At 41.1% G+C, this 24324-nt stretch overlaps 1 protein-coding gene across 4 annotated transcripts in view; it reads left to right on the top strand.

The window, feature by feature from the left end:
* The window catches only part of LOC122554117 (cAMP-dependent protein kinase catalytic subunit beta), a 221348-nt gene extending 197551 nt beyond the window's left edge, over positions 1–23797 (top strand). For all 4 annotated transcript variants that reach the window (XM_043698625.1, XM_043698626.1, XM_043698623.1 and 1 more), the window contains 6 exons: positions 3667–3749; positions 6868–6994; positions 9737–9832; positions 10446–10568; positions 12365–12529; positions 21335–23797. In XM_043698625.1, the coding sequence (XP_043554560.1) occupies positions 3667–3749; positions 6868–6994; positions 9737–9832; positions 10446–10568; positions 12365–12529; positions 21335–21460 (720 nt within the window). In that variant the 3' untranslated portion in view covers positions 21461–23797. The remainder of the gene's footprint in view (positions 1–3666; positions 3750–6867; positions 6995–9736; positions 9833–10445; positions 10569–12364; positions 12530–21334) is intronic.
* The last annotated feature ends 527 nt before the right edge of the window (positions 23798–24324 follow it).

The raw sequence follows: 24324 nt of genomic DNA, 5'->3' as shown, positions 1-24324 counted from the left end.
GGGGGGAGGTGTGGGCGCAAGTCTTGCACCTCCTGCGGTTGCAGTGGAAGGTGCCGGGAGTGGAGGTTGGGTTGGTGGGGGGTATGGATCTGACATGGGAGTCGCGGAGGGAGTGGTCTCTACGGAAAGCTGATAGAGGAGGGGAGGGATATATATCCTTGGTGGTGGGGTCCGTTTGGAGGTAGCGGAAATGACGGCGGATGATGCGCTTTACATGGAGATTGGTGGGGTGGTAGGTGAGGACCAGTGGGGTTCTGTCCTGTTGGCGGTTGGAGGGGCGGGGTTCAAGGGCGGAGGAGCGGGAAGTGGAGGAGATGCGGTGGAGGGCATCGTCGACCACGTCGGGGGGGAAATTGCGGTCCTTGTAGAAGGAGGCCATCTGGGTTGTGCGTTTTTGGAACTGGTCCTCCTGGGAGCAGATGCGGCGGAGTTGAAGGAATTGGGAGAATGGGATGGCGTTTTTACAGGGGGCAGGATGGGAGGAGGTGTAGTCCAGATAGCTGTGGGAGTCGGTCGGTTTGTAGTAGGCTTGATTGTCAAGCCTACTAAGAATCCTGAATGTTTCAATAAGGTCATCTCTCATTCTGCTCAACTCCAATGAGTACAGGCCCAACCTACTCAAACTCCTCATATAAAGTAGTCCAACCATACACAGGATCAACCTAGCAAACCACCTCGGCTGCCTTCAATGTCAATATACCTTTCCTTCGATAAGGAATCTGAAATGGTTCATAATATTCCAGGTGTGGTCTGACTAGTGCCTGGTTTAGAAGTATGACATTCTGTATAGTATGAATATATTGCACAGAATTAGAAATGAGCAAAAGTAAATCAAATCCTCCTATGAGAGACCATATATAGTTCATGTCAGCTGCAGATTTAATCCTCCGATGAATATCTCAGCCAAACCCTTTTTATGGTATTGATGTATCATCAGTAGTTTTGGCTGGCAGTCATTTTCGTGTACTCATTGTTTGGCCTGTGTTTTGGTGATAGTGGGGGAGATGTGAGTGGAAGGGATATGCTTGGCAATCCAGTTCTATCTTATTTCCATTGTATCTTGGTGACCGAAATGAACATGGCATTTGAGGGGTATGAAACTACTTCAGATTATGATTAGTAGGTGATTTGGCCTCTTTCAATTTATCCTGCCATTCACTAAGATCGTGACTGATCTGATGGTGCCTTCAACTCCCTCCATTTGCCACATCCCACGTAACCCTTGATTTCCTTGCAGATGTAAGGTCTGTCTGATTCTCTCAACCTTGAATATATTCAGTGCTCTACTTTCCATCTACTCTTGTATTGCTAATTGTAAGTGAGCCTTCTGCTTGATTTGTTGATTTACCATAATAGAATTTAGATTTCCAAGATATGTTTCTTTTTCTAAAGAAAGTTATGCCAAGTAACTTTGGACTCTTTTAAACTTTCTAGGCCAAATTTATTGCCTGTTTCTAGTTGGTCTGAGTAGTAGACCTTCTTTGTACAGCTGCAGTTCTCCTAGTGTTACAAAAACAAAGTGCTGAAGAAATTTAGGCCTGGCAGCATCTGTGGCGAGAGAAACCGAGTTAATGTTTTGATTCCAATGTGACTGTTCTTCAGATCTCCTTCAGTCTCTGTGCTGATGTTGTGTTGCAAAGTATAGATGAGAATTCCCAGATATTAACTCTGAGAACCAAATTTGCAGGTTATGGTGTTCTGTTCTTATTACGCTTCTCAATCCTGGAATCCTTGCGGTGGGAATGTGCTTTTGGACTGCTGAGTTTCTGCAGTGCACCATGTAGGAATATATACAGCATAACAGAGGAAGGAGGGATTTAATACTGAGTTGAGAGGGAGGGAGTGGTTTAAGAAGAATGCCTTGTTTAGCTGCAGGGTCCTGTGTACGCCACCAGTATCATTCAGGATTTTCCCCTTATATGGCCAAATTGGTCAGTGTTTGCGAGTTAGATTGCATTCAAACATCTGTTTTTCTCTGGATCACTTCAAGCATGCTTGAGATCATTCCAGTACGTGAACAACTTTATTTATCGCAGTTTTGAATTGACTGACTGTTTTGGTTAATAAACTGAAATCTCTTGTTTTTGCACATCTGTTCATCCAGCATTGACCACATGGATTAACTGGCTGTTTCTCTGATGTAATTTCTGTAATCATGTGTAGATGGTCTATGTCCTGTTTTATTATGCGCAACATTTGTGAATGCAGATTAAATTTATCCACCATCAGACTCTGTCTCCACACATCCCTCCCCCACCCCAGCTAGATCCTGATTCTTTTGAGTGATTTGAAATCTGTTTTAAAAAATAATCATTTGAGCACAAGTCCTGCCCAGTGGAGCAATTGATGTCTAGTTTTCAAAATAAAGATCGAATTTTTGGAACACTGAAGGAATTTGGGTTATAGTGAGTGGGAGGGTAAGTGGAACTGAGTCCATGAAAAGATCAGCCATGATTTTATTGAATGTCGGAGCAGGCTCGAGGGGTCAGATAGCCTACTCCTGCTCCGATTTCCTTTGTTCTTCTGCAAGTTTGGTGTCAACAATTTTCACAACTTGACCAAAAGCTCCTCCGTGCACTATGTGAATAGTGAGAATAGTGAAGAGAACCAAATAGGCTGTGTCTTACTAGTTGATCAGTGTTAGCATTCTTTGCAGTGCACAAACATTTTCCCCAGGATTGGTTTTAGCCCATTTGATCTGTAATTCACAGTCCAATGGTAGTTTTGTTTTAAATATTGACATCTTTTGTTTGAACTTGCATACCCCCTCCTAAATTGTTGCCATAGCTGCTTGCTCATCTTGCTGTAATAAAAACAAACAACTGTAGATGCTGGAAATCTGAAACAGAGACAAAGTGCTGGAGAAACTCAACAGGTCTGGCCACGTCTGTGGAGAGAAGAACAGTTATTGTTTCATTCAGTTTTCTCTCCACAGATGCTGCCAGACCTGCTGAGATTGTACTTTCAATTTTTATTGCTTATCTTGCTGGTCTTTAATGAAGCCTGTTTGTCTTGTTTTATCCAAATATTTTTATGGCATATCAGTCTAAGAATCTAACAGTATATTTTCTTCAAATACCTTGTTACTGTTTGTAGTGCCCACTACTCCATGAGCATTAGAATGTTTAAATATTATATTTTCTGCAATTTCTTCCTCTATTTAAATATTTTCTAGAAGACTTTTTATAACTGTCCAATTAATACTTCTGAAGTATTCCATAAAATGTAATTACTTTTGAGCTTTGGTTTCACTTTGAACGACTTGATAACTGTTACTCAAGTGCGTTGACACTTTCTGGTTGCTAATTGATTGTGTTTAAGGTCTGCTTACTGCTAAAACTAATCCAACCACCAGCACTACTCTTGAAGTTGGCACTGATCATTTCTGTTAAATTATTCATAAGATCACCTTGCTTGAAAGGGTTCCGACTTTAATCTTACCTCACTGCTTTGCTTAACCTTTAAGAAATCAGAACAATACAAAAGTATGGAAGAATAATTTTTTTTTCTCTACAAAGTGTCAACCTTTTTAAAATAAATCATTGTGGGAGTTGGCTTACTGTATAGCTAAGGTAACTTACCGTGAGCTTAATGGGTGTGACTAACTGATTGTATGACTGTTCATGTACACTAACTTGTATATAAAATACCTTCACTGTGTTTCAGGACAACTCTAACTTGTATATGGTGATGGAGTATGTGCCAGGTGGTGAAATGTTTTCACATCTTAGAAGAATTGGAAGGTTCAGGTAAGGTTTGCATCTATTTGGTTATTTAATGATTTGGATGTGGCTATCAATGAGGTATGGTTGCTCACTTTCCTGATGATCCCAAAGATAGGAGAGTAAGTTAGAATGAAATAGATGCTGCAAAGGGATACAGGTCATGAATGAGCAAATGGAATATAATGTGGCAAGATGTGAAGTTGTCCATTTTGGCAGGATGAATGGAAAAGGTGTGTGTCATCTAAATGATAGACTGTAGAGTTTAAATGCACAGGGACTTTGATGCCCTAGTGTATTTATCACAGAAGGTTAGTATGCAGGTACAGCAATTAAATAAGTCAGCTAATAGAATAGTATTACTTATCGCGAGGAGAATTTAATACATAAGTAGACACTTGCTTTATTGTAATGACATTAAGATTACATTAGGCATAGTGTGTGCAGTATTGCTCTCCTTATTTAAGGAAAGTTGTAAATGCATTGGAAGCACTTCAGAGAAGGATTACAAGACTAACCTGGAATGGGCTAGTTATAGTCATAATCATGGTGGTCTACAGCACGGGAACAGGCCCTTTCGCCTGACTTGCCCATGCCACCGAATTTTCACAATTTAAACTCGTTCCACGTATCTGTGTTTATTCAATATCCCTCATACCTATCCCATCCAAGTACTTGTTTTTAAATATTTCATAAATTAGAAAATTATACTTCCACCAATACCTCTGGCAGCCTGTTCCAGGCACTCACCATGCTGTACATGAAAAAATTGCCCCTCCAAATCATTTTATATCCCTTCCTTTCACCTAAACCTATGCCCTCAAGTTTTAGACTCCTCTAACATGGAGAAAAGCTGTCGACTATCTACCTTATTTATGCCTCTCATGATTTTATAAACCTCTATAAGGCCACCTCTCAGTCTCCTATGCTCCAGGAAAAAGAGTCCCAGCCTATCCAATATTCCATATAACTCAAACCTTCCAGTCCAGGTAGCATCCTAATAATTCTTTTCTGCACTCTTTGTAGTTTGATATCCTTTCTATAGGAGGACAAACTGCACGCAGTACTCTAAATGTGGCCTCACCAACGTCTTGTACAGCTGCAATAAGATGACCCAACTTCCATACCCTTGATGCTCTGACCAATGCCCTGTCTTCACTGCACTGTCTACCTGTGATTCCATTTTCAAGGAGCTATGAACCTATACCCCCAGATCTTTGTTCTATAACACTCCCCAGGGCCCTACTATTCACTGTGTACATTCTGTCCTGGTTTGCCTGACTAAAATACAACAACTTGTACTTATCTAAATTAAAACTCCATCTGCCAATCCTCAGCCCATTGGCCCCAGTTGATCAAGATCTTGGTTGCTTTCCCAGGTAACCACCTTCACTGTCCATCATACCATCAACCTTTGTGTCATCCACAGACCTACAAATCATACCTCTTAAATTTTCATCCAAATCATTTTAATAAATATTATCTCCTAAGGAAAAGATTGACAGGTTAGACTTGCATATGTTGGAGTTTAAAAGATTAGCAGGCAATGTGATTGAAACATAGAAGATCCCAAAGGGTCTTGGCAGGGTGGGTTAGAAGAAGCTGTTTCCTCTTGAGAGAATCTTGGATGTGGGGCTTCTATTTCAAAATAAGGTTTCAGCAAAGTAAAACGCAAAATGGGCTTTTTTTTTTGAGAGTTAAGTCTTTGGAACACTGCTCTTCGAAAAGCGATGCAAGTAGAGTCCTTGAATATTTTGAAGGCTGTGGTGGTAAGATTATTGATAAGCAAGGGAGTGAAAGGTTATTTGGGATAGTTATGAACTGAGGGCAGATCCATCCTTTTTGTGCTATAGCAGCATTCTCTTTCTAGTCAGCCTATTTTTCATTTGTCATCAGCAACAACCACACAGGTTTGCAGCCTTCCATATCGCAAGGGAAATGCATCATCAATAATTTGTCTTGTTTTGATCTGATAACCCAAATTGTATTGAATACATTTTTGGTATTTGAATCTGAAATTTAATTTGTGTGTTTTGATTACCGGCTCTGATTTAGCAACCTCTATAAGCAAAACCCTGTCAGTTGAAGTTTGTTTGTCTATAAACTATTGGCGTACACTGTTTTATACAAGTTCTGGTTTTAATATACTGAGCTCAAAAACAAATTATTTGTCAATTTAAATCTGACAAGTTAGTTTCTCCTTTTGGAGAGTGCAGTATTTTCCTTTACATCGTGATGAATTACTTTGATTGTGTTGAGTTTAGATTATACAGAGTTTAGGAAATTATGGGGTGAATTAGTGTGCTTTTATCCACTATAATTCCTTTTTTCAGTACTGAGTCCATAAGTGCTGGTAGTATTTCCAAGGTATCCATGGTGTAAATACCATCGATTGAATTCCTTGAAGGTACTCTATCTGTTATTTACAAGACCAGAATAGAATGATTGAGAGCAAATGCATCCTGCCTGCACTGAATCATTAATGTCACACACTGAACCAGATTTACTGTCTGTCAACCAATATCCTGATCCATAAAAGAATGAGGTGCAAGAAAAAAATACCTCCTCACTGAACGTTTGCTAAGACTTCTGAGATCGAGAAGAAAAAATGCCACAGCCTCAGTTGGCCTTTCTCTTTGTAAAGATGGGTCCAAACCCAATTCTAACTGTATTCTCAAATGATGACACTCAGCAGGGTGAATTGTCAACATTTGCCTAGTGTGCACTTAAGGTTTTAAAGTATGACCCTGCACAATGACACTTCTTGAAGGGGCACTTGTATGAATAATTCTCCTCCATCTGAGCTGAAGAACTGTAACATGCAAAATTATAAATTTTGTAATGGTGGATATCCGTTGTGAAAGTGTGTAGATTCCCATTCTTGTCTCACTAATATACAATTTCTTGAAAAATCTTTTAAAAGGTTTTATGCATAGTCAGTGGATAAATTGAAATTTTTAACTCCTTTGGTTAGTCAGATTTGTAATGTAGTAACTGATTAATTGCAATGCTTTGATCTTTATGTATCTTGTAATCTAGTATTCATATGTTGTATATTTTGGTATTAGCCTGTTAATTGTATTATTAGTTTTTGTTAAATTGATTACTGAATGTATAATTTAAGCTAATTGATTTTTCTTCATAGTGAACCTCATGCACGGTTTTATGCAGCTCAGATAGTCCTGACCTTTGAGTACCTCCATTCACTAGACCTCATCTACAGAGACCTGAAGCCTGAAAATCTTTTAATTGACCAACAAGGGTATATCCAGGTATAGTGTTTGTATTGAGGAATGATCTTTGCCAATTTTGAGTTTCAAACAAATTCCAAGAATTTCAGTTATCTTGGATAATCATTTACGCCTTAATGGGGAAAGAATTTTTGTGTCTGCAATTTAATTTTTAAAGCTAACTTAATTAGTGTCACCCCATCGCACTATAGCAGCCTCTGAACTACCCTCCTCCAACCTCTGAAGAATGTTTTTTTTTATTGAACCTGTCTTTATGCAGTTTATTAAATTGATTCATTTGAGAATGTGTGACAGCTCTGCAGTATCTGCTGGCTCTAAAGAAGAATCCTGACCCTGACTTGGGATTTGAACTTTGGTCTTTATATTTCTATTTAAAAATCAGTAATTTTTCAGGGACATTGGTCTGTGACCGGTTGATGAATACATCTGTGTTGGAGTTGGGAGTGAAATTATATCTAAATTGTTATAGGCAACTGTTTCCATATAGATGTAAGTGTTAAATTAGAAAGCTTCTAGGTTAGACATGACTTTGGTCACCCTTCGATGTTTTGACAAGCAATATGTACTGGCTTAAGATTCTAACATGTATATTTATATCTTTCTCTGCCCAATGGAAGATCCACTGTTTGTTTCTCCACCCCTCAAAGTCTTGCAATTTTCTTTTCAGTTGCCCTCTTGTTTGATTTCAATGATCAACATGATCAGGAAATGATACTTGTGGTTTCTGGTTGTCTTATTGGCATACTTAAAGGAAACACGCAAGAACGTTTCTTACACATTCTCCACCTGCAATCAGCCATTATATTCCAATAACTCTCCCACCATCATCACTAAGAATTTCTTCTTTCAGCCCGCACTGGAACACTTTCCTGGGGCTGGGGCACTTCCAGAGATCAGGAATGACCCTGCAATACTGAGTGATTTAAACATGATTTCTACAAGCTGGTGACCAAATTGTACACTTCATAACATAGAAATAAATTTGCCCAATTAAGTAGGAAGATTATTTTAATGTTAGAACACTAAAAAGGATCTGATATGCATTCTTGGAATTTGTATTGTAGTGTCAACTACAGTACAGAAAAAGGCTTATCATGTCCACGCTAGTCAAAAACAACCCACTATTTTAATCCCATTTTCCAGCACTGGCCCCATAGCTGGGTATGCTTTGACATTGCAAGTGGTGGGTGGCACGGTGGCACAGTGGTTAGCACTGCTGCCTCACAGCGCCTGAGACCCGGGTTCAATTCCCGCCTCAGGCGACTAACTGTGTGGAGTCTGCACGTTCTCCCCGTGTCTGCGTGGGTTTCCTCCGGGTGCTCCGGTTTCCTCCCACAGTCCAAAGATGTGCAGGTCAGGTGAATTGGCCATGCTAAATTGCCCATAGTGTTAGGTAAGGGGTAAATGTAAGGGTATGGGTGGGTTGCGCTTCGGCGGGTCGGTGTGGACTTGTTGGACCGAAGGGCCTGTTTCCACACTGTAATGTAATCTAATCTAATCTAATCTACATCTAAATACTACAAAAAAGTTACAAGGATTTCTGCGTCAACCACTCGTATAGGCAGTGTGTTTCAGGTTCCCACCACCCTCTGGGCAAAAAAGTTTAGCCTCACGTCTCTAAACCTTTTGCCAATGACCTTAAATCTATGCCCTCTAATATTGTATTACGATACTCCCCATTTCCATTTTTGGATCTTCATATTACCAACTTATTTACATTAAAGATATAATTTAGGTCTCTGGCTTCTATCTTCAGCCAACTGCTAATTGCCACAATTATCTCAATGGTAAAGTGAAACTGCCTTTATTCTGATTTTTGTCATGTTGCTGTGCACAACAAAATAAAGATTACAGGTCTCCATTTTAAACAGATTTTTTATGATGTGATCCAAGGAATGTGTTCTCATGGAGTCCTACAGCACAGACACAGGCCCTTTGGACCAAACTGGTCCATGCCAACCAAAACATCCATCCACGTTAACCCCATTTCCCTGCACTTGTTCTGTGCTCTATTTCTTCCCCTTCATTTCCTGGGGGTTAGGGTGCACCCCTATGTAAAGGTCCAGGGGAAGTGTGTGGGGGGGGAGAGAGAGAGAGAGAGAGAGAGGGCAGGAGGTCAGTCATTTGGAGACGGTGCCTGGGCTCCCATTGATGTCCAGGACTGTTCTCGGCAGCATTTCAGTGAGCCGAGATTTTTAATCATTGTACCTGTAAATAAAAGATGCGTCAGGGCTGAAACAGCTCTTTGATGTAATGTTCTGTTGGGACCTCGAGATCTCCTTTGGATAATCTGATACCCGGATAATCAAGGTTCCTCTGTAGTTGACTCTCAATGAGCCTCTGGGCAGTTAGGAATGGGCAACAAATGCTGACGTAGCCAGCGATGTCCTTAACCCATGAATGAATTTTGGGGTAGCGCAGTGGTTCAGTGGTTAGCACTGCTGCCTCACAACACCAGGGACCCAGGCTCAATTCCAGTCTCGGGTGACTGTCTGTGTGGAGTTTGCACATTCCCTCCATGTCTGCGTAGGTTTCCTCCGGGTGCTCCGGTTTCCTCCCACAGTCCAAAGATGTGCAGGTCAGGTGAATTGGCCATGCTAAATTGCCCCATAGTGTTAGGTGCATTAGTCAGAGGGAAATGGGTTTGGGTGGGTTACTCTTCGGAGGGTCGTGTGGACTGGTTGGGCCAAAGGGTCTGTTTCCACACTGTAGGGAATCTAATCTAATCTAAAATAAAAACAATATAATTTTAATCTTTTATAGGTCACAGATTTTGGTTTCGCGAAAAGGGTAAAGGGAAGAACTTGGACACTTTGTGGAACCCCAGAATATTTGGCTCCAGAGATTATTCTCAGCAAGGTAAACCTGTGATAAGATGGATCTTTGAATATCAATAAACCTTCCTTACAGTATTGGCATTGAATACAGCACCAGTGCAATAAAGTTTCAATAAGAAATTCTGTTTGAGGTGCCTGAGCACGTTTGAGTGAGGTGATGTGCCCCAGTGTTAGTTTAAGCTTTTCTTTTATAAGCTTTTCTTCATCTAGGCATGTTTCTCTCTGCAAGTTCGGAGAAGATTTGTAGCTCAGCTTGTGGATCAGGTTGTGAGTTTGCTCGCTGAGCTGGTTAGATTAGTTCTCAGATGTTTTGTCACCGTGCTAGGTAACATCATCAGTAAGCCTCTGATGAAGCACTGGTGTTCTGCCCCGCTTGCTATTTATATCTGTTTGGTGGGTGATATTGCTTCCGGTTCTATTTCTGAGAGGTTGGTAAATGGGGTCCAAATCGATATGTTTGTTAATGGAGTTCTGGTTTGAATGCCAGGCCTCCAGGAATTCCTGAGTGTGTCTTTGGCACAGTGTAATCACAGTTGAACTTTCAAAGTGTTTATCTATTTGGGGGAAATTATATTGGTGCTGTAGACCAAGTTCTTTGTGTTGTATACTGGAATGTGCTTATTTTCATTTTGTAGGGCTACAACAAAGCAGTGGATTGGTGGGCACTGGGAGTTCTCATCTATGAAATGGCAGCTGGGTACCCTCCATTCTTTGCAGACCAGCCTATACAGATCTATGAAAAGATTGTCTCTGGAAAGGTAAAGTTTGATGAACTTAACAAATATGCAAAAGAATGCATATTTTGTAGAATACCTCTCATTCTTCCATTTTGTATTGTTGGTTTAGCAGGAATTTGTCTTTGGGGTACTCATGTGTCACTTTGTCTTTTTCGTGTCTCTCTCACTAATACCAATTAACCTTCAGAAGTGTTCTCTTAATCCCCCTAGTGGTTGAATGGGTACACTGAAGTGGATGTGACAGTTGGCTACCATGATAGCTCCTAATAGCCGTTCAATAGTTCCTACTGGAAAGTGTTCAGGTGAAGGAAGCTTCTTGCTCCTCACTGACGCCAGTGATTTATTTGTCAGCACTCTCTATCCTGGATTACACATGGAAGGGAAGGGGGGAAATAAAGATTCACTTGGCCATGCGAGGAAATGTTCCGTCTGTGACACCCTCATCCCAAAATCTGCCAATTGCTGTACTCACTGGCCCTAATTTACTAAGGTCAGTAAATTCACCTTTAAGTGGCTTCTTTCAGAAGTTGGTGTCTGGGGTAGTAATTTAGCTCCTGAGAAGTTTCTCAACTAAGAAATTTACTTGGAAATATATTGCCTTCTATCCTCTGGATCCCCATTTACAAATAGTTTTGAGGATATTGAGTGTAATTTTACAAAGTGTCCAGGTCCATTGAGGGTCAGCTTAACTCAGTTAGCAGCACTGTCACCTAACTTAGTACGATCAGGCTTCATTCCACAGCATTATGACCCTGCTGAGCATCTGGTACATTGTCTCCATTGTAATCTTGCAAACGAATTGCAAAACCAAGTCTCATGTCTCAGTTCAGATGGACATCAGATCTGCAGCTCTATTTAAAGACTCTCAAAAACTTCTCCAGTATCCTGGCCTGGCATTCACCCTTCAACAAACCCTGCTGTTGTGTGGCACATTATCAAATGCCTTTATGAAATCCATGGTGCACATCAGCAACATTGCTATCGTCAATCCTCTCATCAAAAATCACAAACAGCTCGGTTAAACACAAATTCCCTTAATATCTGCCATTTTCTTTAATCAGTCCATATTTGCCCAAGTAACTTATCATTTTTTCAACTAATAATGCTTTGAAACATGCAGAAGGCCTGGAATCTGAATTTCAGTAAACAAAATGCTGCTACCTGCATATTGGTATAGTTTTACAGTGTTATACCATAGTCTGTGTTTCATCACTGCTGATGCTGAAAGTCTCTGCTTCAACCATTGGATAGAGATCTGAAGGCACTCCCAGGACTAATCTTTTGTACACATGGGCAAGGCAAGGTTACTTTGATTCTCAAAGATTCAAATGTATTTTTTAAAAACGGACTTAAATTCCAGCTGGACTTTCCTGCTGTGAGGTGAATGAAAGTTGCAGTTTTCCTATTTGTGAAAACTGCGTTGTAACTGGTCACCTAAAATTCCAAGGAATGTATTGAGATGCGCTGTATTCCAAGGAATGTATTGAGATTGTGGTTCTGTTCGCCGAGCTGGGAATTTGTGTTGCAGACGTTTCGTCCCCTGTCTAGGTGACATCCTTAGTGCTTGGGAGCCTCCTGTGAAGTGCTTTTGTGATCTTTCCTCGGCATTTATAGTGGTTTGAATCATATTGATGTCACAAGGAATTAAGGGCTACAGGGAGAATGTGGGGAAGTGGAGTTGAAGTGCCCATCAGCCATGATTGAATGGCGGAGTGGACTCAATGGGCCGAATGGCCTTACTTCCACTCCTATGTCTTGTGGTCTTATATTATTACTTCTACTCTCAAAATACTGACTGGCTTGCTTTGTTTATTCAGGTGCGGTTCCCTTCTCACTTCAGTTCAGACCTGAAAGACCTGTTGCGAAATTTGCTTCAGGTAGATCTGACCAAACGATATGGGAACCTCAAAAACGGTGTGAATGACATTAAGAACCACAAGTGGTTTGCCACTACAGATTGGATTGCTATTTACCAGAGGAAGGTAGGTGTCCTGATTTTCTTTTTAAAAATGTTCGACTAAATTAGTAAATCTAGCAGATGCTTGGGCCACAAGTATGACTTGTGCATTAATTCTCATTGTGCACCCATCCTCTTTTACCTGTCCGATCCCTGAAGGCTGCAAATTTATTTACTTCAAATGCCTATCCAATTTCCATTTGAAATTATTCATCACCCCTGTTTCAATCACCCTCCAGGGCAGTGGGTTTCAGATCATAGAGACGTACAGCACAGAAACAGAGCCTTCAGTCCAACTTGTCTGTTCCATCCGGATATCCGAAACTGATCTCGTCCCATTTATCAGCACTTGGCCCATATCCCTCCAAACCCTTCCTACTCATGTACCCATCCATATGCTTCTTAAGTATTGTAATTGTACCAGCCTCCACCATTTCCTCTGGCAGGTTGTTCCAGACATGCACCACCCTGTGTGAAAAAGTTACTCCTTAAGTGCCTTTTAAATCTTTCCCCTCTCACCTGAAACCTATGCCTTTGAATTTTGGACTCTCCTACCCTGGGGAAAAAGACCTTGGTTATTCACCCTATGATTTTATAAACCTCTATAAGATCACCCCTCAGCGTCTGCACCAGTGAAAATAGCCCCAGCCCATTCAGCCTCACCCTATAGCTCAAACCCTCCAAATTCAGCAACATTCCTCTAAGTCTTTTCTGAACCTTTTCAAGTTTCACATCTTTCCTATAGCAGGGAGACCAGAATTCAATGCAATATTCCAAAAGTGGCCTCACCAATGTCCTGTACAACCACAATATGACATCCCAATTCAATGCATTGACCAATAAAGGCAAGCATGCCAAATGTTGCCGTCAATACCCTATTTACTGATGAATCCACTTTGAAGGAACTATGCACCTGCACTCCAGGGTCTCTTTGTTTGGCAACACTCCCCAGGACCTTACCATTGAGTGTATAAGGCCTGCCCTGATTTTCCTTGTCAAAGTGCAACATCACACAATTATCCAACTTAACCTCCAACTGCCACTCCTCAGCCCATTGGCCCATCTGATCAAGTACACATTGTACTCTTCACTGTCTGCTATACCGCCAATTTTGGTGTCATCTGCAAACTTGCTAAATGTACCTCCTTTTTTCACATCCAAATCATTTATATAAGTGACAGTGAACCCAGCACCTGTCCTTGTGACACACTGTTTATAAGACCATAGATATAGGAGTGGAAGTAAGATCATTCGGCCCATTAAGTCCACTCCGCCATTTAATCATGGCTGTTGGGCATTTCAACTCCACTTACCCGCACTCTTCCCGTAGCCCTTAATTACTTGTGAGATTAAGAATTCATCAATCTCTGGCTTGAAGACATTCAACATCCCGGCTTCCACTGCGCTTTGTGGCAATGAATTCCACAGGCACATCACACTCTGGCTGAAGAAATGTCTCCTCATTTGCGTTGTAAATTGACCCCCTCTAATTTTAAGGTTGTGCCTACCAGTCCTAGTCTCCCCACCTAACAGAAACAACTTCCCAGCGTCCACCCTGCATTATCTTGTAAGTTTCTATTCGATCTCCCCTCAACCTTCTAAACTCTAATGAATACAATCTCAGGATCCTCAGCCATTCATTGTATGTTAGGCCTAACATTCCAGGAATCATCCGTGAGAATCTCCGCTGGACACGCTCCGGTGCCGGTATGTCCTTCGAGGTGTGGGGCCCAGAATTGGACACTGTATTCTAAATGGGGCCTAACCTGAGTTTTATAAAGTCTGAGAAGCACATCGCTACTTTTATATTTTAACCCTCTTGAGTTAAATAACAACATTACATTCGCTTTCTTAATCACGGACTCAACCTGCAAGTCAACCTTGAGAGAATCCTGGGCAACACTCCCGGATCCCTTTATACTTTGGCTTTATGGATTTTCTCACCATTTAGAAAATAGTTCATGCCTGTATTCTTTTTTGCTGAAGTGCAACACCTTGTGTTTGGTTACGTTGAATATCATCAGCCATTTCCTGGACCACTCTCCTAAACTGTCTAAATCTTTCTGCAGCCTTCCCACCTCAGAACTACCTGCCTGTCCACCTAACTTCGTACCATTGGCAAACTTCGCCAGAATGCCCCCAGTCCCTACTTCCAGATCATTAATGTATAACGCAAACAGCTGCGGCCCCAACACTGAACTCTGCGGGACACCATTTGTCACTAACTGCCATTCCAAAAAATGAACCTTTTATCCCAAATCTCTGCCTTCTGTCAGACAGCCAACCTTCAATCCATGCCAGTAGCTCACCTCCAACACCATGATCCCTCACATTACTTAATAGCCTCCTGTGAGGCACCTCATCGAAGGCCTTTTGGAAGTCTAGATAGATAATATCTAGATATTGCTAACTTGTTTTAATTTGACCCTGCTCTTCCAGGAATTTAGAAATCTCATCCTGGACGATGGATTCTAGACTTTTACCAACAACTGAGGTTAGGCTAAATGGCCTATAATTTTCCATCTTTTGTCTTGATCCTTTCTTGAACAAGATGGTTACAACAGCGATTTTCCAATCATCTTGGACTTGCCCTGACTCCAGAGACTTTTGAAAGATCACAATCAATGCCTCTGCTATTTCCTCTGAAGAAGTAACAAAGAGGATTGATGAGGGCAGAGTGGTAGATGTGATCTATATGGACTTCAGTAAGACATTTGATAAAGTTCCCCATGGGAGACTGGTTAGCAAGGTTAGATCTCATGGAATACAAGAAAACTAGCCATTTGGATACAAAACTGGCTCAAAGGTAGAAGACAGAGGGTGGTGGTGGAAGGTTGTTTTTCAGACTGGAGGCCTGTGACCAGTGGAGTGCCACAAGGATCGGTGCTGGGTCCTCGACTTTTTGTCATTTACATAAATGATTTGGATGTGAGCATAAGAGGTATAGTTAGTAAGATTACAGATGACACCAAAATTGGAGGTGTATTGGACAGCGAAGAGGGTCACCTCAGATTACAACAGGATCTTGACCAGATGGGCCAATGGGCTGAGAAGTGGCAGATGGAGTTTAATTCAGATAAATGTGAGGTGCTGCAATTTGGGAAAGCAAATCTTAGCAGAACTTATACACTTAATGGTAAGGTCCTAAGGAGTGTTGCTGAACAAAGAGACCTTGGCTTACAGGTTCATAGCTCCTTGAAAGTGGAGTCGCAGGTAGATAGGATAGTGAAGGTGGTGTTTGGTATGCTTTCTTTTAGTGGTCAGAGTATTGAGTACAGGAATTGGGAGGTCATGTTGTGGCTGTACAGGACATTGGTTCATCCACTGTTGGAATATTGCTTGCAATTCTGGTCTCCTTCCTATCGGAAAGATGTTGTGAAACTTGAAAGGGTTCAGAAAAGATTTACAAGGTTGTTGCCAGGGTTGGAGGATTTGAGCTACAGGGAGAGGCTGAACAGGCTGGGGCTGTTTTCCCTGGAGTGTCGGAGGCTGAGGGGTGACCTTATGAAGTTTTACCAAATTATGAGGGACAGAGATAGGGTAAATAGGCAAAGCCTTTTCCCTGGGATGGGGAGGGCAAAGATATAAGAGACCTAGGGGGCAACTTTCACACGCAGGGTGGTATGGGTATGGAATGAGCTGCCAGAGGATGTGGTGGAGGCTGGTACAATTGCAACATTTAAGAGGCATTTGGATGGGTATATGAATAGGAAAGGTTTGGAAGGATAGGGGCCGGGTACTGGCAGGTGGGACTAGATTGGGTTGAGATATCTGGTCGGCATGGACGGGTTCGACCGAAGGATCTGTTTCCATGCTGTACATCTCTATGACTCTAACTCGAGGATGTAGCCCATCAGGGCCAGGAGATTTATCAATTTTTAGACCTTTTAGCTTTTCTAGCACTTTCTCTTTTGTAATGGCTACCATACTCAACTGTGCCTCTTGACTCCCCATAATTGTTGAGATATTATTCATGTTTTCCAATGTGAAGACTGACATAAAGTGCTTATTAAGTTCTTCAGCCATTTCCTTATCTCCCATCACCAGCCTTCCTGCATCAATTTGGTCCAGCCGAATTTCTACTTCTGCCCCTCATTTATTTCTTATTTATTGAAAGAAAATTTTGCTATCATTTCTGATATTGTTGGCTACCTACCTTCATATTTGATCCTCTCCTTCCTTATTTCTCTCTTTGTTGTCCTGTTTGTTTTTGTAGCCTTCCCAATCTTCTGGTTTCCCAGTGCTCTTGGCCACTTTATAGCCTCTCTCTTTTTATTTGATACATTTCCTTACTACTTTTGTCAGCCATGAAACTCTTGCCATTGCTGCCCTGTCTTCCCCGCTAGGCTCTGCTTCCAGTTAATTTTAGTCAGTTCCTCTCTCGTGTCCCTGTAATTACCTTTATTTAACTGTAAACCGTTACATCCAATTTTCCTTCTCTCTTTCAAACTGCAGACTGAACTCAACTATATCATGACCGCTGCCCCCTAAGTGCTCCTTACTTTAAGATCTTGCATAATGTTTGGCTCATTACATAGCACTAAGTTCAGAATAGCCTGGTCCCTTTTGGGCTCCATCAGAAACTGTTCCAAAAAGCCATCCTGTAAGCATTTCATCAATTCCCTTTCTTTGAATTCACGGCAACGTTATTCACCCAGTCCGCCTGCATATTGAAGTCCCTCATGATCACTGTGACCTTGCCTTTCTGACATGCCCTATCTATTTCCCAATACATTTTGCACCCCTGGTCCTGACTGTTGTCAGGTCTGTACATAACTCCCATTATGGTTTTTTTTGCCTTCGTGGTTCCTCAACTCCATCCACACATCCTCAGACCCTATGTCATTCAGTGCCATAGATTTAATTTCATTCTTAACTAACAAGGCAACCCCGCCCCTTCTGCCTACCTCCCTGTCTTTGCAATAGGTTGTAAATCCTTGGGTGTTTAACTGCCAGTCCTGAACCCCCTGCAACCACGTCTCGGTGATGCCTACCACATCATAATCATTCACGATGACCGATCTCCAGTCTAAAAACAGTCCTCTACCACCATCCTCTGTCTCCTACCTTCAAGCCAGTCCTATTGGCTAGTTGTCCTAGATTGCATGTGATCTAACCTTGCTAAGTAGTGTACCATGCAGAATCTTATTGGATGCCACGCTGAACTCCATTTGGACAACATCTACCATTCTGTCTGCATCAATCTTCTCGGTTGCCAAGTTAGTGAGACACCTTCTCCCCCACACAAAGCCATGTTGACTATCCCTAATCAGTCCTTGCCTTTCAAAATGCATGTAAATCCTGTTCCTTGGAATTCTCTCCAACTACTTACCACTATCGTCAGGCTCACCGGTCTGTAGTTCCCTGGTTTTTCTTTACAGCATTTCTTAAATAATGGTACAACATGAGTCACCTTACAGTCTTCCAGCAGTTGTGACTATCACTGATACAAATATCTTAGCAAGGGCCCAGCAATCTCTTCCCTAGCTCCCCGCAACTTTCTGGGATATACTCGATCAGGTCCCAGGCTTTATCTATTTTATGCATTTTAAGACCTACAGCACCACCTCTTCTGTAATATGGACACTTTTCAAGACATCACTATTTATCTTCTCAAGTTCCCTAACTTCCATGTCCTGCTCCACAATAAATACTGAAGCAAAATATTTGTTTAGTATCTCACCAATGATTAGATTAGATTAGATTCCCTACAGTATGGAAACAGGTCCTTCAGCCCAACAAGTCCACACAACCCTCCGAAGAGTAACCCACCCAGAATCATTCCCCTATCCTATATTTACCCCTGACTAATGCACATAACACTACAGGCAATTTAGCATGGCCAATGCACCTGATCTGCACATCTTTAGATAGTGAGAGGAAACTGGAGCACCTGGAAGAAACCCATGCAGACACTGGGAGAATGTGCAAACTCCACACAGTCGCCCAAGGCTGGAATCAAACCTGGGTCCCTGGCGCTGAGGCAGCAGTGCTAACCACTGAGTCACCATGCCACCCCTCAATCTCCTGCTGTTCCACACATAGACAGCCTCATGGTCTTTAAGTGGCCTATTCTCTTCATATATTTGTAGAATTTCTTCAGGTTCTCCTTAACCCTGTTTGCTAAAGGTATCTCCTGTCCCCTTTTTGCCCTCCTGATTTCACTCTGAAATGTACTCCTACTGCCCTTATACTCTTCTTGGGATTCACTTAGTCACAGCTGTCTATATCTGACATGTGCCGCTTCATTTTTCTTAACCAGAGCCTTAATTTAAGTAGTCATCCAGCATTCCCTACACCTGCCAATCCTGCCCTTTGCACTAACAGGAACATACTGTCTCATAATCTCATTCTTGAAGGCCTGCCACTTTTCAACCATCCCTTTACCTGTGCACGCCTCCCCCAATCAACTTTTGAAGTTTCCTGCTTAATATCGTCAATTTACAACTTCAGCTTTTAGATCAGGTCTATTCCTTTCCATAACTATTTTAGAACTAATAGAATTATGATCACTTGTCCCAAAGTGCTCCCCCATTGACATCTTAGTCACCTGCCCTGTCTTATTTCCCAAGAGAAGATCAAGTTTTGCTCCTTCTCTAGTAGGTACATCCATTTGTAGTTCAGGCTGAGGGTCTGGATGCAAATTTGCTCACTGAGCTCGGTGAGCAAACTTACATCCAGAGATACGTCCATATTGAATAAGAAAATTCTTAATTCTTAAAATTACATACTTAATAAATTCCTCTCCATTAACACTATTGCAGTCCCAATCTATGTTTGGGAAGTTAAAATCCTTACCATTACAAACTTATCTGAGATCTCCTGACATGTTTACTCCTCAATTTCCGGCTGACTATTGGGGGACTGAAAGTAAGGTCATCCCTTTCTTATTTCTCAGTTCCACCCATATGACTTCACTGGGCATTCTCCCAGGAATATTCTTCCTAAATACAACTGTAATGTTGTGCTTAACCAAAAACGCCACTCCCCTTCCTCCCTTGCCCCCTCTCCCCTTTCTATTCCTTCTTATAGTATCTGTACCCTGGGTTATTAAGGTGCCAGTCCTGCCCCTCCCTGAACCACATTTCTGTAATAGAGCTGATATCCCAGTCCCATGTTCATCTACCCTTCTGTCAGGCCTCTTATATTGAAGAAAATGCAGTTTATTTATCAGTCTTACTTCATCCTCTTACACTTTGGTTTAACTTACTTACAGTGACCACCCCTTCCCTTCCCACAAGCCCATACCATGCATATTTTGCACAAAACCACTTTTTTCAAAAGTATAAGTAGATCATAAAAGGAGTCTGATCTGACTGTGCACCATGTATTTTCTTTACTGCTTAAGGTAGCTAGGTGAGTGGGAGCCCATTTCGCTTCAGACTCCAGGCAGTCGGGCAAGCAATCTCAGGAATTGGAAGAAGTCATAAGTTTGTCACTGGGAAAGTCTGACATATTGCAGATTCTTTTTGATTCCATTCCACAAGGAATACTCAAACTAATTTCCCAAAATTGACAACCCTTTTGTTTTTCATTTGGAGCCCATGATCTGGCATTCAGTGAGGTGATTTTGCAGTTCCAGTTTTATCCAGGTCCACAAATCATGTGAACCATAGAAAGCAGATTTGATGGTACATACTGGGGGCTATTTTGTCAGTTCAGGATTCTTCAAATCTAATTTTAAAGAAATAAGCAAAGGCAAAATTTTGCTGGTTTTGGGACATCGGAAATAAAAAAAGTGCTAGGGAAACACAGATCTGGCAGTATCTACAGAGAGAGAAACAGTTAACATTTTGAGTCCGGTATGACTCTGAAGGGAAACATAGAAACGGATGTGGTTTATCCAATTGAAAAGGGGAGGTAGGGAGGAACAAGAATAGAACAAAAAAAGTAGAAGCAAGGGAGATTACAGATCAGAGTTGATCAGAGTTATTACAGAACAAAAGGTCATGAGAGATGAGAAGAAAGAAAGAAAAAGAATCAGAATAAGTGTTAGTAGCAGAATAAAGATAAACTCTGACTGAAAGCAAAAACATGAAAATGAGAGACACAGGGCAAACCTGTATCAAAATGTAGCGCTGACTTCATGGTCTGAAAGTGTCAAACTCCATGTTGAGACAAGAAGGTTGTCAAATACCTCAGAAAAAGCGATGCAGTCCCTCCAACTTGTGTTTGGTCTCAGTAGAACACTGCAGAAATTAGAGCAAGAAGAGATTTTCAATGAAATAGAAAAAGCTTCTGGGTATTTTTCACATTATCTGAATTGCAACCAAAGGTCTGAAATGCCTGACCACCTCTGCAACACATTTGATTCCCTCTCCTTCCAATTTCTACGACTTGTTCCTCTTGGCTGCTTGCATGTAATGGGTTTACATTGTCCCAATTCACAGATTATTTTTAATTCTGGTAAAGACAGTCAAAGGCACAACAGTGAAGCTGACGCAGGAATCTGAAATCTTTCTTCACATTAATAAACCACATGGTGGATGCTGAAATTGAGGAGTTAGATGGAAAGAGCTGCAACTGCCTCTCACTGAGGTTTTATCCTCAAGTCCAGCACCGGCAAACTGAATTGTTCATTTGCATACTACCATGCACATTTTAAAATTTTGTTAACAAATGTTATCTTTGTTCTTTCCATTTGTGGCTGTAAACAATGCAGTTGGTGAGTGGCTTTGTTTTAGTGTTTGCTTTTCAGTTTGGTAGATGGAGACAATTTGTCTGGTGACTGCAGTGGGTTTACGTGTGCCTCAGTAGAACTGTTGTTCCAGAGCTATCATTCCAGTGACCTTTGTCTATCTCATCCTCTTACACTTTGATATTGTTTCAGGTGGAAGCTCCATTCATACCAAAGTGCAGAGGCCCAGGCGACACCAGCAATTTTGATGATTATGAAGAAGAAGACATCCGTGTCTCTTTAACCGAAAAATGTGCTAAGGAATTTGCTGATTTTTAGAGAGAAAGAGACCGTCAGGGCTTGTATTTGGGATCTTTGCACTCTGCTAACAGATGGGGTGGAGCGGAAACCATCTTATTCGTCGAAACAATTACTTAGTTTCTTCATTCCACAAGGCTGAGGTCCTTCTTGCCATAATTCATGTGTGCAGTTAGCACAGCCCTCATACACAGGCACATTTACGCAAAGCACTACCTGTGCTACGACACAAAAACTAGACCACTTTCTTATTGTTTCCTTCCTTCCTTCCTTCCTTTGTTCTCCAGCAGTTGCCTTTGTGTCATGTAGTTTGTTTTTTCCCCCCCCTTTGAAAACGGCAATTTGCAGAGAGTGAAACATTTTGTTTAAGTGTAAAGTTAGAGCAAGTGTTTCAGGATTTTTTTGCACTTGGTGTGACTTAGCCCAAAGTGAAAGCTGAACGTTGCTTCTAGTGTTCGCAGCCACAATTCCTGTCTGTCATGTCTGAGAGGTCACAGTTGTTAGAACACCTTACCTTGTAGAAATTAAGAAGCAGACTCCTAGAACCTAGACAGCATTTTTGGCATTTTTTTTTTTGGAAGTAGTACTTGTTCTCTGTGTATTTATAAATAGACTGAACAAAAGCAAGTTCTCCCGGACATGACCAAAATAAGGTAGAATTGATTGGACGATTGGAGCAGGGTATGCAGAGCCTGTGCCTTGAATACTCCTGTACTATCAAATTCAGCTGCCCTTCCCAATTTCTTTTGTATTCATCTGGGCAGGATCCAGGCCTGACACTCACCGGATGCTGCAGTCTGCTGAACACCATCTGAGTAAAGCTACCAGCAGGTAATCTTCAGACTAGCTTTGTCTCCCTATCATTCGTAACTGTGTTGCGCCAGCATGTCAAAGCGTAGTCAGTTGTTGGGGTAACCATCCTACACAACTCGAATTTCATTGCGTGTTCTTATTAGATGATGGACAGTGGAAGGAGGAAGGATTCCTGTTACAGGTGGTATGCTTTGAAAGGAAGAAAAATAGCGGCATCAGATTCTATCAGGGATTAGAGACGTGAAATTATTTTAATCGTAATGATTTGACATCAGAAACTCTAAAAGGGCAAGGTAAATGGTTTTATGCACGGATTCAGTCGTTAGCTGTATACAGTATAGTGAGCAAATGCACTATATATGAGCATGCAGTGGGGCTGCAGTCCTCCATTTTTGTTTTAAGATGCTGCATAAGTAAAGAAGGTCACTGCCAGGATTGTGTTTGATTCTGAGGCACAGTGTTGTGATGCTGAAATGATATCTGGGCAAATGCTAAAAGATTAATCACTCCATAATTAGCTTTTCAGACTAATAATTTTTAGTGCTTTGGTACATGCATTGCAAAATACTTAACACAGGTAACAACTGCCATGTTTCCACTATCTTTACCATTTTTTATATATATTTGTTTGTCTCCCTGGGAACAGAACTTAAGAGTTTGCAGGTGTTAGGCTCAGCTACTAGGTAGATGCATTGTCATATAATGACATAATCTGTTGCTACAGGAAAGGGCTAGTGCTTTCACATCCTCGTTGAAGCACTTTTCCTCATGTATTTCAGTGTTGTTAAATCATGGGTTATGGATTCAGTGGATCTGTACACGCTAACATTTTTTTAACCAATTCATTTTAATCAGATTAGTTTTATTTGTACACTTACAGCACACAATTCTGATTCCTTTCTCTCGCACATATATATATATCTATATATATTTATATATTTATGTATGTATATGAAATAAACCTCTCTAACAGTTTAAATTGAAACGGTTTCTTATGTACTGAAGCAGGCTGAATTCAGATTGGTTCAGATAAATACAGGAAAGGAAAGCAATGAATTTTAATAAACCAACTTGATTTGGCTTAGAACCAGAGTATTTGCTTGAGTTAGCACTAAGGAAACATTGACACAATGTCCTCTTAACCTGAAGGGAACTCATGGAAGTAAGGCCTTTAGACATTTGCATTACCAGTATGAGCTGTAATATCAAACATTCTGTTTGTCGTCTTGGCTGTCAAAACATTTGCACACCAGTGTCCATTATGAGGCTGACATTGACAGCAGTTTTTTTCATCCACCCATATTTACCTGTATGTGCAAGGGAAGTATAAGATACTTTGCTGTAGCAGATTTTATGTAACTAAAGAAATGTAAGGTCACATTAATAAATTTAAAAGTTCCTTTGTATGAAAATGTTAAAATCTTTTTGTATTTCATTTAGACTGAGGACATGCTGTTGTATGCTAGCTGTATGCGATAAATTCTACAGTAACTTTGTTGTCGTTTATGGACTTAAAGGTTTTAATAAACGCTGAAGATCACATTACTGACTGGCTTATGTTATTAAAGCTTGGACAATCAGCTACTATGTTTGTAGTGCTCCAGCCTTTGGAAGACTGTGTTCATGGGAAAACGTCTAAAATTAGAATGTTTTTACTTGCTATGACTACATTCTTTTCTGGGGAGCATGGTATTTTATTTCTATAATAGATCAGTTTTGATCAGCATTGTGTAGATGTCTGATGAGCACTGTTTTACATCAGCTTTGATTTGCTATTTATATTTTTTAAAGTAAGAAGTGGTTGTAGCACTGTTTGTGGATAATGCAGTGAAAGTGACAACGAGAGGGCACAGGATTTCCTCATGCTGGACTTTCTTGTATTAACAAGGTGTCTTTGAGAATTTGGTGTGCCTTAAGAGAGTGGATTTTTTTTCTTGTTAGTTAGCACACCTCCATCCATTGATAGTGTTTGCTTCATGGGTGGTGCTCCCACCTTGTGAATCCTGTAATGCCCTTCAGCCTAGTGGTATTATCGCTGGATTGTTAATTCAGAGACCCAGATAATGTTCTGG

Source organism: Chiloscyllium plagiosum, chromosome 11 (genome assembly GCF_004010195.1).
Source record: "Chiloscyllium plagiosum isolate BGI_BamShark_2017 chromosome 11, ASM401019v2, whole genome shotgun sequence".
NCBI lineage: Eukaryota > Metazoa > Chordata > Chondrichthyes > Orectolobiformes > Hemiscylliidae > Chiloscyllium > Chiloscyllium plagiosum.
The sequence above is the reverse complement of the archived record's forward strand: the minus strand, read 5'-3'. Positions and strand labels throughout refer to the sequence as shown.